Below are 18,381 nucleotides of genomic sequence, written 5' to 3'. Positions count from 1 at the left end.
AAAAAAAAAAGAGCAAAGATGCTAATAATAATATAATTAGAATGGACACGCTCAATCCATCCACCCACCCCCACCTACAAATCCATCTGCATTTGTGCCCACCCTCACCTCCTTTGTCTGTCTGCATGTTTCACAGATTTTCTCAGGGGGTCCAGGACCAGTTCCCTTGGCACTACCCTGGTCTCACCCCCTCCATCTCTTTCTGGACCCTGTTCCAGCCATCACCTCCGTCTTCTCCAACTGCACTCCCTCCCTCTCCAACAGCTCTTGGACCAATTTAAAATTAAAAAAAAAAAAATCATCTCCAAGTCTTTCTCACTTGCATCTTTCCTTGTCTTTTTCCCAGGGACTCGATCATTTAATTATTGAGCCCTGGCCAGGAAAACTTTGACGGTGCCAAACCACCAGGAGCATGCCAGGCTCAGCAGTCTCTTGCGTGGCTCGGGGAGGATGCAGATTCTGCAGGCACACAAGTTTCTTCCTTCCTTCTCTCCTCACACCCTCCTCCCGTTCCTCCTTCCTCCCTCCCACTTTCAGTCCAGTTCAGTCCCTCAGTCGTGTCTGACTCTTTGCGACCCCATGGACTGCAGCACGCCAGGTCTCCCTGTCCAACACCAACTCCCGGAGTTTGCTCAAACTCATGTCCATCAAATCAGTGATGCCATCCAACCATCTCATCCTCTCTTGTCCCCTTCTCCTCCTGCCTTCAATCTTTGCCAGCATCAGGGTCTTTCTAATGAGTCAGTTCTTCACATCAGGTGGTCAAAGTATTGGAGCCACTTGATGCAGTACCTATCACGTCCCAATGAGCCAACTCATTGGAAAAGACTCTAACTGGCAAGATTGAAGGCAGGAGGAGAAGGGGATGACAGAGGACGAGACGGTTGGATGGCATCATCGGCTCACCGGACGTGTGTTTGAGCAAACTCCAGGAGATAGGGAAGGACAGGGAAGCCTGGCATGCTGTCCTTGGGGTTGCAAAGGGTCAGACACGACTTAGCGACTGAACAACAGCAAACGAACTGAAGAGGAATGAGCTAGGTGAAAAGGAGGGAAAGGCAGTCCAAACCTGGGGAAGAGCAGGCGATAGGGCTCGAAAACAGCTGTATGAGCTCAGAGCCCACATATGGGTGCGTGTGGCTGAAGGATGCTCCACTGAGGAGCGAGGCACTTTAGGACAGACCTTGCTGCACTAATCTAAGGAAACCAGACTTGATCCTGAGAGCTGTAAGACCCACTGAGCACTCGGCAGGGGAGTGACAAGCAGGAGATCACTTTAGAAAGAGGTGGCCCCGAAGAGGAAGGCGCGGAGGAGGAAGTGGGGAGCAGGGTGCGTGGGAAGGAGCCCCACCACCCCTGGAGAAGGCCCCGCTCCCCAGCCAGCAGCGAATGACTGTGCACCACTGGGCTGCGCTGTGGCTTGCCACACACAATCTTTGCCATCGTCCTGCAAAAGTGGCAGGGCTGAAGCCCGGGGAGGTTAGGAAGTCTGCTCCAGGTCACCAACCGGTAAGTGGCAGATACGGGCTGCTAGCTAGGATCTGACCTACAGCCTGAGCCCCGAGCCACTGCTCTACCCAGCCTGAGCTCCTAAGGCAAGAACAGAGGGGAGTCAAGGGCCCAAGAGGTCGACACTGGGAGAATCTGTAGGACCCAGGGGCTCAGCAGAGAAGGGACAGGGGAGTGGGTGAGGGGAAGGGGAGGGACAGGTCTGCAGTCCTGCCTGGGAGCACATCCGTAAGAGAAACAGAGATGATGGATGGTGGGGCTGGGGGCCTGGGAGACTCCGTGAGGCTGAGGGTGAGCTGACTGGCGTCGGGAGTCTGGACACCTGCCTGAAGGGAATCTGTGGTCAGAGGGGCATCTGGACCTGAGGTGCAACCCACCCTCTGCCAGGAGAGGTGGGCATCCCCCGCCCCGCCCCACAGTTGGCAGGGCAGGCGAGCCCTTCCCATGCTGTTTAGACTCTGTGAACATGTCTGCCTCCCCCTAAACTGAACATGCTGAGGTCAGAGACTGGGTTGACCCAACTCCACACCCCAGCGCTGAGCCTAGTGCCTGCCCATGGAAGGAGCCAGAAGCTGCTCTGGGAAGAAGGAAGTGCAGTGGGACAGGAGGCCCCCATTTCCCCCGGCGGACCTGTGAGCAACACCTGGCCTGCCCACCTGCCCAGGTCTCAAAGATCACGTGACCTAAGCTACTGGACAATGATGGGAGGTCGGGCACAGTTCACTCTTAGGGCTTCCCTGGTAGCTCAGACAGTAAAGAGTCTGCCTGCAGCATGGCAGATCCAGGTTTGAACCCTGGGTTGGGAAGATCCCCTGGAGAAGGAAATGGCAACCCACTCCAGTATTCTTGCCTGGAAAATCCCATGGACAGAGGAACCTGGCAGGCTACAATCCATGGGATTGCAAAGAGTCAGACACAACTGAGCCACTTCATATTCATATTTAATAGCGCAAATCTGATGCAAATGTAGAATCGAGTCTGGCTCCCCACCACCTGATTTAAAGACTCCAGTGGCAGTAATATACAATATTTTTATATATGTGGACTCTAGAAAAATTGTATAGATGATCCTATTGAAAGCAGAAATAAAGATACAGATGTAATGAGCAAACGTATGAATACCAAGGAGGAGAGAGGAGTGGGTGGGAGGAATTGGGAGATTATGATTGACATATATAAGGGCTTCCCATGTGGCACCAGTGGTAAAGAACCTGCCTGCCAATGCAGGTTCGATCCCTGGATCAGGAAGATCCCCTGGAGGAGGGCATGACAATCTGCTCTAGTGTTCTTGCCTGGAGAATCCAATGAACAGAGGATTGTCCTGGACTGGCGGGCTACAGTCCATAGGTCTCAAAAAGTTGGAAAAGATTGAAGTGATTTAGCATGAGTGACATATATAGACTACGGCTACTATACATAAAATAGATGATTAATGAGAACCCACTGTACAGCACAGGGAACTCTACTCAATGCTCTGTGGTGACCTAAATGGGAAAGAAACCCATAAAAGAGAGGATGTATGTATATGTATTGGAGAAGGCAATGGCACCCCACTCCAGTATTCTTGCCTGGAGAATCCCATGGACAGAGGGGCCTGGTAGGCTACAGTCCGTGGGGTCACAAAGAGTTGGACACGACTGAGTGACTTCACTTTCACTTTTCATTTTCATGCATTGGAGAAGGAAATGGCAACCCACTCCAGTGTTCTTGCCTGGAGAATCCCAGGGACAGAGGAGCCTGGTGAGCTGCTGTCTATGGGGTCGCATAGGGTCGGACACAATTGAAGTGACTCAGCAGCAGCAGCAGCAGAAATTGACACAACATTGTAAAGCCACTACACTCTGGTAAAAATTAATTTTATAAAAGGCTTGAGTGGCAATTGTAGGGCTTCCTCTTACGCCATACGATACAAACATCAAGGAAGGATCTCCTGATTGCAGACAGATTCCTTACCGTCTGAGCAATCAGGGAAACCCGATATGTTCCAGTGTCTCCTAATTTATATTCTATGGGAACTCGAATTTGTATCCGACTTTTGTGTGAAAATTGTATAAATGTTAATTATGCTGAATTGGTTTCACAGTGCTTTTCAGAGCTATTATATCCTTCTACTTCTCTGTATATTTGTTCTATTCATTTTTGAGAGTTTGATATTGAAACTCCAACTAAAAATCTTAATTTATCTACTTTAAAAAATAAAGTAGAACTATATAAACCTGGTTCTGTATTTTCCAAGTCTCCTGTAAAAGTGTTATCAGCCTTTCATAATTTAAAACAAACATTTTTTTAAATCAAGGGAGGATGGAAGAGTCTTAGGCTAACCCTGCCTATGACAGTCAAATGACCTAGTGTGGCTTTTCTAAAAGAATGTATGACTTTTCCCCTTAAAACGTTTTGCTTCCACATATTAGGGAGAAGTCCTCATCAGAGCGGAAAATGGAAAAGGAAGGACTGATTCCCTACATCTTTTTCTCCTGCAAACAAAGATGGCAGCTTTCCTTGCAGAAAACAGGCTGAGACCCAGTGCACAGCTTCAGGTGGGAAGCACTCGCCTCCGGTGGGCTGTCCTCTGTGGAGCTGGACCCTTTGAACCCCCTGCGCACTGGGCCTTTCAGTCCAGAGGCCAGGACGCTGGGGTCAATCGGCTGCTCTCCACCAGCTGTCACAACAGATTTCACAAGAGCACTTCAGTGAGAGCGATTGTCTTCATGGGCTCAGACTGGGCGACTTGTAAACAAGAGACACTTATTTCTCACGGATTCGGGGGATGCGAGTCCAAGATCAGAGTGCCTGTGTGCTCAGATGCTGGGGTTCTAGGGAGAGCCCCCTTCCAACTAGGAGGCTCCTGTGTGTCCTCATGGAAGCTGGCAGAGCACCCTTAGGTTCCTTTACTAAGGTCCCATTATGAGAGCTCCACTTCTGACCTGGACACCCCCTCAAAGGCCCCACCTCCTAATACCATCACACTGGGGGTCAGGATTTTGACATATGAATATGTTGTTGTTCAGTCACTCAGTCGTGTCTGACTCTTTGCAGCCCCATGACTGTAGCCCACCAGGCTCCTCTGTCCATGGGATTCTCCAGGCAAGAATACTGGAGTGGGTTGCCATTTCCTTCTCCAGGGGATCTTCCTGACCCAGGGATGGAACCTGTGTCTCCTGCATTGCTGGCAGATTCTCTACCACTGAGCCACCAGGGAAACCCATACGGATTTAGCTGGAGAGGGATGGGCTGGGGGGACATAAACATTCAGTCCACAACAGTGGAGGCCAGCAGGAGACAAAAAGAGAAAGGAAGTCCAATTTGAGGGAAGGATGGAATGTTCTAATGGTCAGAACTGTCTGAAGATGGATGGCTGGAGGCTGTGAGCCCCCAGGGTGGGAAGGATCCAGGTGGAGGCTGGGTGACACTAGGTAGGACTGCCGTCGAGGGGACCCTGGATGGGAGGGCAGGCCTAGGACTCGGGTCCCTCACCCCACATTCTCCTCTGGTGGGCACCCTACCTTGTCCGAACTGAGCGGTTCGGTGCACCTCCTCCGCACTGGGGAAACCCAGCATGCGGCACAGCACGTCCCCGTCCTTCTTGTCCCAGCCGTCGTCACACACAGTGCCCCAGCGCCGCTCGTGGTACACCTCCACGCGGCCCTGGTGCGGGCCCGAGCCGTTCACCAGCCGCACCATCACCGCCTCCACGCCACCTGCCAGGAGCAACACAGGGTCACGGTCACTCCCCCGAGCCTGGACACAGCAGTGCCCCCCAGGAGCCCTCCCCGGCTCGAGCCGTCACCCGGCATGGGGAGGGGGCTGGGGCTCCAGTGAAGGCCAAGCAGGCAGCCAGCAGAAACCATGGTGTCACCCCTTCCCTTCTCTCCACCTTTTTTAATACTTTTTTTTTTTTTTCAGAATGGTTTTAGGTTCATAGCAAAATTGAAAAGCAGGAACAGTGCTGGCTTTGGCAGTGCATGCACTAAAACTGGAACGATACAGGGAAGACTAACAAGGATGACATGTGAATTCATGAAGCATTCCATATTTTGTTTTTTTACAGCTACAGTAGAAATCTAATACAAATTTCAGCATGGATTGCATAAATTCTTGATAACTACTGATCATTATTTAATCACTTTATTGAAGATCAAGGTGAAATCCACATTTAGTAATTATAGCACTAAATAAAAATGTGAGAACTGGATTTTCCCTTTACAGTTGGTGACGCTAGATATCCTATGAAATGAAAAAAGGAAAAACTTAAAAAAAAAAAAGAAGGTATAGACCCCCCACCCCCAACATGAATAGCTTCCTCCCCAACTATCAACACCTGCCTCCAGAAGGGTACATTCGTTATAATCTACGAACACAGAGAGACGTGTCGTAGCACCCAGGGTCAAGAGTTTACACCAGGGTTCACTCTTGGTATTGTCTGTTCTATGGTCTGGACAAATGTACAATGATACGTATTCACCAACACAGTATCCTACAGAATGGTTTCACTACCCCAAAAATCCTCTGTCTCCATCCCTTCATCCCAACCGCCGCCCCTTAGCCCCTGGCAAACACTGATCTTTTTCCTGTCTCCACAGCTTTGCCTTTCTCATAATGCCATATAGTTGGGATCATACAGTATGTATAGCCTTTTCAGATTGGCTTCTTTCATGTAGTAATATGCATTTAAGGCTCCTCTTTCCAGGGCTGGATAGCTCATTTCTTTCTAGCACCGAACAATGTTCCATTGTCTGGATGCACTACGGTTTAACTATCCATTCACCCAATGAAGGGCATATTGGAAGGAATCATGAGTAAGGCTGCTACAAATATTCGTGTTTAGGTTTCTGTATAGGCATAAGTTTTCAATTCATTTGGGTAAATACCAATCAGGAGGATTGCTGGGGTGTTCCCTGGTGGCTCAGTTGGTAAAGAATCTCCTGCCAGTGCAAGAGATGAAAGAGAGGCGGGTTCAACCCCTGGGTCAGGAAGATCCTCTGGAGAAGGGAATGGCAACCCACTCCAGTATTCTTGCCTGGAGAGTCCCATGGACAGAGAAGCCTGGTGGGCGATAGCTCATACAGGTCACCAAGAGTCGGACACAACTGAGCAACTGAGCACCTCATGCATCTGTCATCCCTGACTACTCTTCACACATGAGTTTATAAGCTCCAGCCAGGTTCTCAGAAGAGGCTGAGGATGAGCAAGAGAGCAGAGACTCCTCCAGATGAAAAACAATGAGCGCAGCAGGACTCAGAGGCCAGGTCTGAGACAGAGACGCCACCCAGGAGCCGTCGTGACAAGCCAACCTGGAGCCGGCAGCCGCAAACACAGCCTGGCCCGAGTTGGGCGCCTGGCCCTGGTGTGTTGGCTGAGGCTGAAACGTCCGTCTTGATTTCTCCCAGACCTGCCTCGCCTCTGTCAACACCCTGTCACAGTGGCCGTGGGCCACACCAGGCCAGGAGGCTGCCAACGGCAGTCTCCGTGTGGGGTCATCAGTAGAGGGAGAGTGGCAGGAGGAGGCTGTGCGTCCCAGAGGAGGCGAGGCTGAGTTCAAGGTCCAAATAACAGGAGTCGGGTGCAGTACAGGTAGCCCAGCTGACGTTCAGAGATGCCCCCTTATCCTCCGCTCTGGCCAGGCTCGCTCACTCTATTCACTTCTTCATCTTGCCAACTAAGTGACTGACCATCTGTTAGCAGCCTGGTCCTGTTGTAGGAGCGATGGATAGATCCGTGAACAAAGTCTCTGCCCTCATGGACTATACTGTAGTGGAGGAGGCTAGTCATAGAGCTGGGAAACAAATTCAAATATAACTATGGCCATGTAGGGATGGTGCAGAGACCAGAAGAGAAACACGGGAGGGGAATGGAGTGCGGGGGAGGCGCCACCTCAGACGGGGAGACAAGGAAGGGAATGGAGCACGCAGGGTGCCATTGTGGATGGGGACACAAGGAAAGGAACGGAGGGTGGGGGCAGCGTCTTAGACGGGGAGACAGGGAAGGGAATGGAGGATCAGGTGGCACCATCCTGGATAGGGAGGCAAGGAAGAGAACGGAGCATGGGGGCCCCGTCTTAGACGGGGAGACAGAGAAGGGCGTGGGTAGAGGGTGCCATCATAGACAAGAAGTCAAGGAAGGGAAGGGAGCTTGAGGGGGCGCCATTTCAGATGGGGAGACAAGGAAGACCTTGAGTGGAGACCTGAAGGAGCTGAGGGAGAACACGGACCCCTCTGTCTTTGAGAAAACCCGCTCTGTACTCTGGCCTAACATTTTCACGTCCTTTAAATCTCAAGCTCGGATGTCATATCTCGCAAAATAAAAAAGCCTCCTGTGGTCACCCATTCCCATCCAGACCCCTTCTGTGGACATATCTTATCACTTCATGTAACAGTTGCCTGTTCACTCTTTGAGGACACTGGGGGGATTCTGAGGACAGGTCATACAGCCTGATACAGTGCCCGGTACTTCAGCATACCCAGGCTGGGCCCGATGAAAGCATGCACAAATGAATGCACTCAGACAGCATATACCCTGGGGCAGGTCCTGTCTAGTGGACACGGCCAGTGACTTTGGTGGGAGCCTGAATGGAGAGTCAGTATCAAGGCTACCAGTGTTTCCAACACCCTCCTTATTACATCTCAGCCTCTCCTACTCACTCCCCTCACTGACATCTTCTTTCGGCAGGACGACCCGGGGTTCTGGACCCTGAACGCAAGCCGTTGGTTCGATGACCATACATTCTACATGAGAAAGTAAGGTTGTGGTCTGACATGTGATTATAGTGAGTGCTGAAGGAAATCTGGAAAGTGTCACTTGGATGCTGAAATGTTAGAATTCCCAGGAGGCTTTAATGTATATGGAAGTGGCAAAAGAATATTTTGGAAACAGGACAACTTCAAAACATTGGAAGCATACGGTAACCATAATTACGGGACTCAGAGTGTTAAGTTCAAGGCTGTTTCTGCTCCACGCTGCCCACATGCCAAGCAAGGTCACAGCCCCCATCAGTCCCGGGGATACGTGTATCCCCCAACCCACGCACACCCAGACACCAGAGCTGAATCATCAAGCATGATGCCTGTCCCTTGTTCCCAGGTTCCCCAGATCCAGGACTTCTCCCTACAATGGAGGCTGAACACAGTCCCTTGCCCACGGGGTCAGCAGACACTGCAGGTCCCAAAAGAATCAATGAGGCAAATTTTGATCTAGCCCCGTCTTATGGAACATAGCACTAAGCTATGATTTTCTTTTTTTTGATGTGGACCATTTTTAAAGTCTTTATTGAATTTGTTACAATATTGCTTCTGTTTTCTGTTCTGGTTTTTTGGACTCGAGGTATGTGGGAGCTTAGCTCCCCAACCAGGAATCAAACCAGCACCCCCTGCATGGGAAGGTGAAGTCTTAAGTACTGGACCGCCAGTACTTAGAGGTCTCTAAGCTAAAATTTTTTAATCCTTTCTTCCCCCTAACAAGATCACATCCCTGTGGCTACCTCCCTGAGGAAAACCATAAGCTGAGATTTGATCTGATTATGATGCTAACTGCCCCAATGAGGGATTCAGACAGTCTGAAGGGGCAGTCCCACGAACAATAAGCCTGGCCTGCTTTGCCCTAAGAGGTATAGGGGCAGCTGGAGGCAGGCCGTTCCCAAGCCGAGCCGTCATGCCACCTTCTGGAACCCGCTTGGGGAACCACCCAATGACGCCAACACCGACTTCCTCCCCTGCCTGAGATGAACGTCACGACTTGCTAAGAGGTTTGGGTTTCTGTGGGCAGAGGGTGTAAACTCTGCCTTTTCCCAGCAGTTTCTGCCCTAGAGCAATGCTTTCCCACCAAGCAAACCACCACCACTGGGAAATGCGCTCACCCCACAGCTGTGTCAGGCCCACAGAATGAGAGGCGGTGTCTACGAGGCTGTGTCAGCCTGGTTTGTGCCCAATGTCCCCCACCCCGCATGCCCCACTATATTTCCTGTAAGTCCAGGGAGCTAATTCCTTAGACATCCACCCAGAGTGGTCCCCATGGAGTGTGCCTGGCTATTTGGGGTCAAGGAGATGCCTCTCTCTGCACAGGACAGTAGAGGGAGGTGGAGGGCAGTGGTTCGGATTGTTCAAAACCCAGGCACTGGGACTTCCCTGGTGGTCCAGTGGTTAAGACTTGGCCTTTCAAGGTAGGGGGTTCGGGTTTGATCCCAGGTCAGGAAGTGAAGATCCCACATGGCTCGGGGCCCAAAAACCAAAACATAAAACAGAAGCAGTATTGTAACAAGTTCACTAAAGACATTAAAAATGGTGCACATAAAAAGAAAATTTTAAAAACATAAAACCCAGACACTCTTAAGCCACTAGACAGAGGGGATGGCTCAGGTCGGGGCAAAGGTCCTCATGCTTTCACAACTTCATGTTACCTCCCTTAACAGCTGCCCTTGACCAAGAGGTCTCCACTTCCTTCTTCACCTTCCACCTCAGTGAAGCCCCAGGAAGTCCTTCCTGAGCAAAATGTTGACATGCAACCCTGAAGAACCCACCATGCCCAAGCAGTTCCCATGTAGATATCTGAGTTTGATTCACAAAGGGAACCCCCTGAGTGAACAGGATATGACACTTGTTCTCTTGTTCAGTTTACCCTGCAGACTGGAATCTCCCTGGACATGTGCCCACGGTTTGCAGGTGGAGAGGAGAGTAGGGACCACCGCTCAGTTCCCCACCCTGCTATCTGCAGGAAGAGTTCCGCCCACACTCCACCTCTGCTCCGGGAGACCCAAGCTCAAGAGAAATACCAAGCGCTGCTCCTCACTGAACACCTGGAGGATGAATGGGGAGTTGCTGACTTGACAGCCTGTCCCAAGCCCTTGGCCACTAAGTCGTGGGCAGAGTTTTTCCTGGTTACCACTCATAGCAGGGACACTCATTGCTCTGTTTCCCCTACAGCTCCAGATTTGGGGTCACAGGTTCTCCTCTGCTTCTTTTTTCTGAGTCTTTGTTGCTTTGCATAGGCTTTCTCTAACCGTGGTGAGTGGGGGCTACTCTTCATCATGGTGTCCAGGTTTCTTGTTGCAGAGCATGGGCTCTAGGTGCACAGGCTTCAAGAGCTGTGGTGCATGGGCTTAGTTGCTCCTCAGTATGTGGAATCTTCCCAGACCAGGGATCGAACCTGTGTCCCCTGCATTGGCAGGTAGATTCCTATCCACTACATCACCAGAAAAGTCCTGGATCTCCCTTTTTATACAAGGCAGCAGACAGAGAAGAGTCCCTTCCATCACAACCTCAAACAGCAGCATCACTTTTTGTCTGGCTGGGTAACCACTGGAGAGGAAGCTGACATAGGAAACCCAGAGCGAAGACTGGCCCTTTCTGGCTGGGTAGGCTCCTTGCTCTCTCCCAGAGCAAAGGGTTCAATCATTTCGCCAGCAAGTTTTCCAGCACTTCAATAGTTCTAAGCCCTGCAGGGAGTTTTCTGCCTAGCTGCAGGGCCAGATGATAGAACCCACCTCCTCATTCTCTGACCTGCTCTGCTGACCCTGCCCACTACCCAGGCCACTCCTGGGATCGACAATGAGGCCCTCATCCACCCTCCTGCAGCAAGACTTCAGGTACGCTCTTAGCCCCTCAGTTAAACAGGGTGGCCCCTCAGGCACAGAACATGATATATGGATGAAGAAGCCTTTGCATTTTCTGGCGATGTCTCTAGCAACAACTTCTTCATGCTCAGTTGTGGGTTACAGATGTCACCACTGTTTGACACATGCAGCTACTTCTAGGTAATCACCATAGTGTCTTTGGGCTTTTCTAACCACTGCAAGGAGATCAAATCAGTCGATCCTAAAGGACATCAACTCTAAATATTCACTGGAAGGACTGGTGCTAAAGCTGAAGCTCCAATACTTTGGCCACATTGGAAAAGAACCTGATGCTGGGAAAGACTGAGGGCAGGAGGGGACGTGGGTGGCAGAGGATGAGATGGTTGGATGGCATCATTGACTCAATGACATGAATTTGAGCAAACTCCAGGAGACAGCGAAGGACAGGGGAGCCTGGCACGCTGCAGTCCATGGGGTCGAAAAGAGTCAGACACGATTTAGCAACTGACCACCAACAACAAACCACCACAAATAATGCAGAAACCTAGAAGGGGTAGCAGAGAGCTGAGCAGAAGCACAAAGAAGCAAGGAATGTGGAATGAATAAGCCATGCTGGACATGAGACACTAGAGTGAAGACATGAACCCTAGTCCCGAAGCCACCAGAACAGTCTTGGATTCTAAAGACCTTCCTGCTCCAAGCTCTGCAAGCCTGAGTATTACAAACCCTAGTCTTCTGAGGTCTTCCTGGGTGTCCTCACCATATAACCGCATTACTTGAAATGACCCAGTGAGTCTCTGGTCCTTGTTACCAAAAATGCCCAAATACAGCACCTGTGATCCCATGTACCCAACGAAGGGCTGGTTAGCTACTTGCCTCTTGGGTGTTGAGTGGGGTGGGGAACTCAGATGGAGGGAAACACGGTGATCCCTGTGGGAAGGCAGCAGGGGAGAGTGGCAGGAGGCTGATTCTGGACTTAGAAACAGGGTTTAAATTCTGGCTCCACTAAAGACCCAATGGGACCGGGGATACTTACCTCTTCTTACAATGGGGAAAATGGTGATGGTTGGGAACAATAGCACAAGTCAAGGACTTGGCTCATCATGGATACCCATCACTGTGAGCCCCACCCCCCACCAGCCTGCACTTTGCCCAGCAACCTGTGGTCAGCTCTGAGGCATGTTCATGACTTGTGAAGATGGCTTGGGTACCAGTAGCCCCAACAGGGAGGTATCCCTTTTTTTTTTACAAAAAAAAAAAGGCCATGCAGTGAAGCATGGAAAATCTTAGTCCCTAACCAGAAATCGAACCTGTACCCCCTGCATTGAGAGCATGAAGTCTTAACCACTGTACTGCCAGGGAAGTCCCCAAGATATACCCTTCAGAGTCTTGCTGCAAAGCAAGCCTGCTGCTTGGGGAGTGGGGGAAATGGGCGGGGGGCAGGCTCAGCCCTCCAATTGGATTAATCTCCTCCTAAGTTCCTCAGCTCTCCCCAGGGCTCAGTTCCTGGCTTCTTAGCCTGTGAGGGGAGGGGGACAGGGGCGTCGGCAGAAGACTGGCTCCTGCTGTCAGCAAGTTTCTGCTCACTAATGCAAGCTGGAAGTGATTCGTTAGGCAAGACTGCTCCGGAACGGTCTAGGAATGTGGAGCCAGGGCTGAGGCCACTCGGGGGCTCCCAGCACAAATCTAGTATGTAGGGATTCTGTTTTTAAAACAAATCCTTGCTCTCTTTGCTTGTAGACATATAGGTAGGAAAAGCAAGGTCCTAGACAAAGCAGGCTGGGTCTACCCCAGGTGCCCTGGCCTTGGCATTGAATGTCAGTGTTGGCCTTGATCCCGCCCCCCTCCCCCACTGCATATACAGCATTCCTCTCCACTCTGTATCAGCCTGACAGCTGCTCATTCTGCCTCTGGGAATGGAAGGGAACTTGACAGTGTCTCTGGGGAATCCATTGCAGGATTTTAAAACCTGCATCTGGTTTCACTCACAGGGCGCTGGCATCTCTGGATGGCTTCAGGGTTTTTTACATCCAATTATTCCCTACCTTACTTTACTCTATTTACTTTGGGTTTCAGGGTTATAATTGAGGGGGCAAGATGCCAAATATCTTTCTCTAGCGTCTGGTGGGAGCATAGCCGAGGGAGTAGCTGCATTATTCGGCCTCTCAGTGGGCCTGGGAGGACAATTTAACAACCAGTAGCTACCATCTTGGAACTGGTTTTGAGAGCTAGGGTACCCTTTAGAACTACCCACTGCCTATGGGGCTTGTCTGCACCTAGCTTAGAACTACCCCGAACTCAACGATGACAAAGGCGGATTCTGCCGGGGAGAGATTTCGAGTCAAGGATGGATGATGAAGGGAACTCATGGACACCGAGTGCCCGCATGCGGCATGTCAGGCCCGGGGCAGAGCGCCTCACCCACGGCTTTGCTCAGTTACTCTTCTCAACGGCTCCATGAGTTAGTCATTATGACCTTCACTGAACAGACGTGAAACGGTCCCAGAAGAGTCAAATAACATGCCTAGGGTCACACATGCTCCGAAGTGGAGCTGGGGAGGAGAGCAGAGGCCCTTCATTTTCAAACCACAGAGCCGGCCGAACATTGAAAACAAGTATTTCCCTCTCCACACGAAAAGTGCCTTTCATCTGTCTCCCAGCAGGCCTCTGGAGCTGCAGGAAAGCGTGTCTTTAGGAGTAAGAGAAAGAGCCTGGGACTTCAGTTCCTGGCCATGGGCTGTCTCTAAGAATCACCTGAGTGCTTTGAAACCAACCAGGAGGCGCTATATTTGCAATATTTAAAATGGAGAACCAACAAGGACCTGCTGTCTAGCACAGGGAACTCTGCTCAATGTTATATGGCAGCCTGGATGGAAGGGGAGTTTAGGGGAGAATGGATACACGTATATGGTTGGCTGAGTCCCTTCACTGTCCACCTGAAACTCTCACAACATTGTTTGTTAATCAGCTGCTGCTGCTAAGTCACTTCAGTCGTGTCCGACTCTGTGTGACCCCATAGACGGAAGCCCACCAGGCTTCCCCATCCCTGGGATTCTCCAGGCAAGAACACTGGAGTGGGTTGCCATTTCCTTCTCCAATGTGTGAAAGTGAAAAGTGAAAGTGAAGTCGCTCAGTCATGTCCGACCCTTAGCGACCCCACGGACTGCAGCCTACCAGGCTCCTCCATCCATGGGATTTTCTAGGCAATAGTACTGGAGTGGCTTGCCATGTTAATCAGCTACACTCCCATATAAAATAAAAAGTTTTTTTTAAAAAGATCAACCAGTGGGAAAGTGGGGAAGGGAAATTTCTCAACAGATGGCAGGTGTTGTAAATGTCCAGCCAGGGCTAAAAGCACTGCTGTAGGGGACAGATCTAGGATCAAGCCTGGGCTACGCAATTTCACAGTAGCTGGGTCTTGTGCAGTGGTCCCTAACCTTTTTCCGGCCAGGCTCTGCTGCAGGGCATCACTTCTAAACTGTAGTCTGGCCTGTGGGGGCGCCTTATAAAATGCTATTTCCTAATGGTGCAGGCGTGCATGCTAAGTCGCTTCAGTCGTGTCTGACTCTTTGAGACCCCATGGATTATAGCCCAGCAGGCTCCTCTGTCCATGGGGATTCTCCAGGCAAGAGTACTGGAGAGAGCTGCATGCCTTGCACCAGGGACCCGTTTCGTGGATGACAATTTTCCCACAGACTGGGAGGAGGGAGGGGATGGTTTCAGGGTGATTCAAGCTCATTACATTCATTGTGTGCTTCATTTCCATTATTATTACATCAGCTCCACCTCAGGTCATCAGGTATTAGATCCTGGAGGCTGGGGACCCCCGCTGTAAGGCACATCAATATCACCTCCTCCAGGAGGGCCTCGCTGACCCATGGCCCCATACATGAGAAATAGCCTAGCACCATTCCCTCAGCCAGCCCCCATTCCCCCTCCATGGCCAGCTCTGGAGAATACAGGCATTCATCACCCCTGTGGCTCCCACTCGTAGCCCCACTTGCAGGCAGAAACCTGGCATGCTGCCATCAACAAACGGCGCTGAGTGAGTGAGTGAACGAACGGACGAGGGGCTCTGGAACAGAACCAGCCCCTAAGTACCCCAGACCCTGCTGGGGTTTGCGTCAGAAGGGCCCAAAAGTCCAGGGAACTCTGCTTCTCAAGAGACAAGAGGAGGGGCAACCCGGCATAGTCCTGAAATCTCACAGCTCCTTTAGGTCTGTTTATCTTGCCTTCCAGACCCTGCCAAAGCGAAACAAGTCGAAAGACAGGAGGGTGCGGGGAACAGAAATAAACACACGGGGCTGGGAAAATAGGCTCTGATGCTCTGCAGCTGCAGAGCGGAGCCCCAGGGATAATCTAGACCGGCTGCCCTTTAAGGAGGCTGAACTTTTCTTCTCCGGTGAAGAAAGAACTCCCCGTGCCCCCCAGCCGGCCTGCAGCACGAGGGCTCTGTGCCGCCCAGACAGGGCACTGCACTCACGGCAAATGTGGTCCGTATGCGAAGGACAGGAGCCATTCCACAAGCCTAAGGAATTTCCAGCCAGGCTCTGCTGGAGGGCATTGCTTTTAAACTGTGGTCTGGCCTGTGGGTGCACTTTATAAAATGCTATTTCCTAATGGTGTGGGCGTGCGTGCTAAGTTGCTTCAGTCGTGTCCAACTCTGCGACCCTATAAACTGGAGCTGGCCAGTTTCCTCTGTCCACGGGGATTCTCCAGGCAAGAATACTGGAGTGAGTTGCCAGGCCCATGCCATGCCCAGGAAGGTCAGGGGATCTTCCTGACCCAGGAATTGAACCCTAACTGACTGTAAATATGGTGCTTTATGCCTCCTCAAAGCATTTTTGTTAGGTCTCATTTGATCTTTGCAGCCCTCCTCTGGGGTGGTGAGTATGATACCCATTATACAGATGAGGAAACTGAGACTCAGAAGGAAAGTGACTTCCTCAAGGTCATGTGATAAAGTGGCCATACGTGGTCTCCAATCCAGCAGTCCCACAGGTCACTGTACTGTGTCTTTGATTGGGCGGCGGGGTAGGGGCTGGTCTTACTTACTAGGCAGAAAGAATAGCAGAAGTATCTCCCAATTATCACTGTCCTTTTTATGCTGGATTATTTTTTCTTAACTATTGACTCACCCATTGGCCCCCTAAACTCTACTGTATATTCTTTAGAAACCAGGAGTTTGTCTTGGCTGATTTTGTTTCTCTAATGTCCTATGGGGCTTCAGCAGTGGCTCAGCAGTGAAAGAATCCACCTATAATGCAGGAGATGCAGGTTCAATCCCTGGGTCGAGAAGATCCCCTGAAGAAGGAAATAGCAACCCACTCCAGTATTCTTGTCTGGGAAATCCCATGGACAGGGGAGCCTGGCGGGCTACAGTCCATGGGGTCGCAAAGACTCAGATTCGGCTGCGCACCTGAACAATAACAACAGCAATGCTCTAGGCATGGATGCCTGGCTCCTAGCAGGTGTTCAATAAAAATGTGTCTGATCAAATAATAAATGAAGCGCTTTCCCTGCCCAGTCCTGAAGTAGGGTTTCATTCCCATCACTGCAGGAGGATGTTGCTAACAGAAGTTCTGCTGGGAGCTGGATTTGTAGGAATTTACTGGACGGCTCGGGTAGAGAGCTGAGTCCTTTGCTTTGCATTTGTTCCTGGGCTTCACAAAGGGCAGTGAGGGGTCAGAGAGGGTCAACAGGCCTTTAGAACTAGCAAGAAAAACTGTAGAGCCAGGAGAAAGGCCATGATCCCCAAACCCCACTCTGTTACACATGTAACTGTGAGGAGGTGCTGATGTTCACATGGCATTCCTCTAAGGCCTTCACGGACCATTGCCTTTCAGGGTTCATGACCAATGCCATTGGCCTTTCCAGTCTGGATGTGAGAGGAGTCTGAGGGAGAATGCGTGCATGCTAAGTCGTTTCAGTCAAGTCCGACTCTTTGTGACCCCATGGACTGTAGCTCACCAGGCTCCTCCATCCATGGGATTCTCCAGGCAAGAATACTGGAGTGGATTGCCATTCCCTTTTCCAGGGGATCTTCCTGACTCAGGGATTGAACCCAGGTCTCCTGCGGCTCCTGCACTGCAGGCAGATTCTTTACCTCTGAGCCACCAGGGAAGCCCTTGGGCAGAAAATAGATAGATATGTATATGGATGGTTGAATCTTTTTGCTGTTCATCAGAAACCATCACAACATTGTCTGTTAATTGGCTATACCCAAATACAAAATAAATAGTTTAATTAAAAAAAAAAAAGACTGTTGGCCTTTCCTAAAAAGGCTCTTTCACATCCTCTGGCTTCGTTCATCCTGTCCCCACCCTTCCCTGTTTCCTCTCTCCATTCTGCTCTTTCAAGTTCAAGGTCTGACATGCTTGGCTGGAATGCTTCCCCATCTGTGTATTCTAAATCCTTGCTGTTTGTTTTTAGTTTTATTTTGGGGTGTGCAGCAAGTGGGATCTCAGTTCCCCAATCAGGGATCAAACCCATGTTCCCCCAGCATTGGAAGTGCAGGGTCTTAACCACTAAGCCACCTAGGAAGTTCCAAAATATCTGCATTTCTCTCTTGCTCTCTTTTTTCTTTTTGTTTGTTTTTTGCTGCACCATGCAGAATCTTAGTTCTCTGGCCAGGGATCAAACTCATACCCCCTGCATTGGGAGCGTGGAGTCCTAACCACTAGACCACCAGGGAAGTCCCTCTAAACCCTTGAATCCTGCCTGTACACTGGGTCCACCGCTTTCTAGCTCTACCTTGGGCAAGTAATTTAACCTCTCATAACAGTTTCCCTATCTGTTAAATGGGACAATGACATACACCTTAAAGAGTTCTTCTAACATATGAGGAGCTCAGGGTGGGAGGTGGTGGTGGTAATGAGTTCTCAGTAAATAGTACCGAGCTCCATAGAAGCCCCCAGGATCCTGGTGGGAACAGAGGCACTGGGGCAAGGGACTCACCCAGCTCTAAGTCAATGAAACAACCAGCCATCCTTTCCCGACCACAGCACCCACAGGACCTCCAGGGATGTGTCCACAGGCTCTGCCTACCTCTTTGTTCCCTCAGAATTCCACAACAGCACTCTTTGGAAGAGCGGCTGAAATTCAGCACCAGGGGAAATAAGCCCATCTGAACAATTGGTTCCAAGTACATCCCTGAGGCAGTTTTCCATGGTCAAAGGACACGAGGGGAAGTGCAGCCGTGAAATGAACGCAGTGGCAGCTAACTCTGATCCAGTTACATCAAAAAGACACGGAGGTAGGACCTCCCTGGCTTAAGCTAGTGCCTCCAGCATCTTTACCACCCAGTCTAA

At 50.7% G+C, this 18,381-nt stretch overlaps 1 protein-coding gene and 1 pseudogene across 2 annotated transcripts in view; one reads left to right on the top strand and one right to left on the bottom strand.

Moving 5' to 3' along the window:
- SCARA5 (scavenger receptor class A member 5) overlaps nucleotides 1–18,381 on the bottom strand; it is a 136,472-nt gene that overhangs the window by 8,928 nt on the left and 109,163 nt on the right. For both annotated transcript variants that reach the window (XM_055428089.2, XM_088837831.1), the window contains one exon: nucleotides 5,013–5,207. In XM_055428089.2, the coding sequence (XP_055284064.1) occupies nucleotides 5,013–5,207 (195 nt within the window). The remainder of the gene's footprint in view (nucleotides 1–5,012; nucleotides 5,208–18,381) is intronic.
- On the top strand, nucleotides 5,453–5,546 carry LOC129557650 (U6 spliceosomal RNA; annotated as a pseudogene).

Source organism: Moschus berezovskii, chromosome 7, assembly GCF_049115385.1.
Source record: "Moschus berezovskii isolate FMDL1 chromosome 7, NW_MosBer_1.0, whole genome shotgun sequence".
Classification (NCBI taxonomy): domain Eukaryota; kingdom Metazoa; phylum Chordata; class Mammalia; order Artiodactyla; family Moschidae; genus Moschus; species Moschus berezovskii.
Note: the sequence above shows the minus strand (reverse complement) of the source record. Positions and strands in the feature narration are given on the sequence as shown.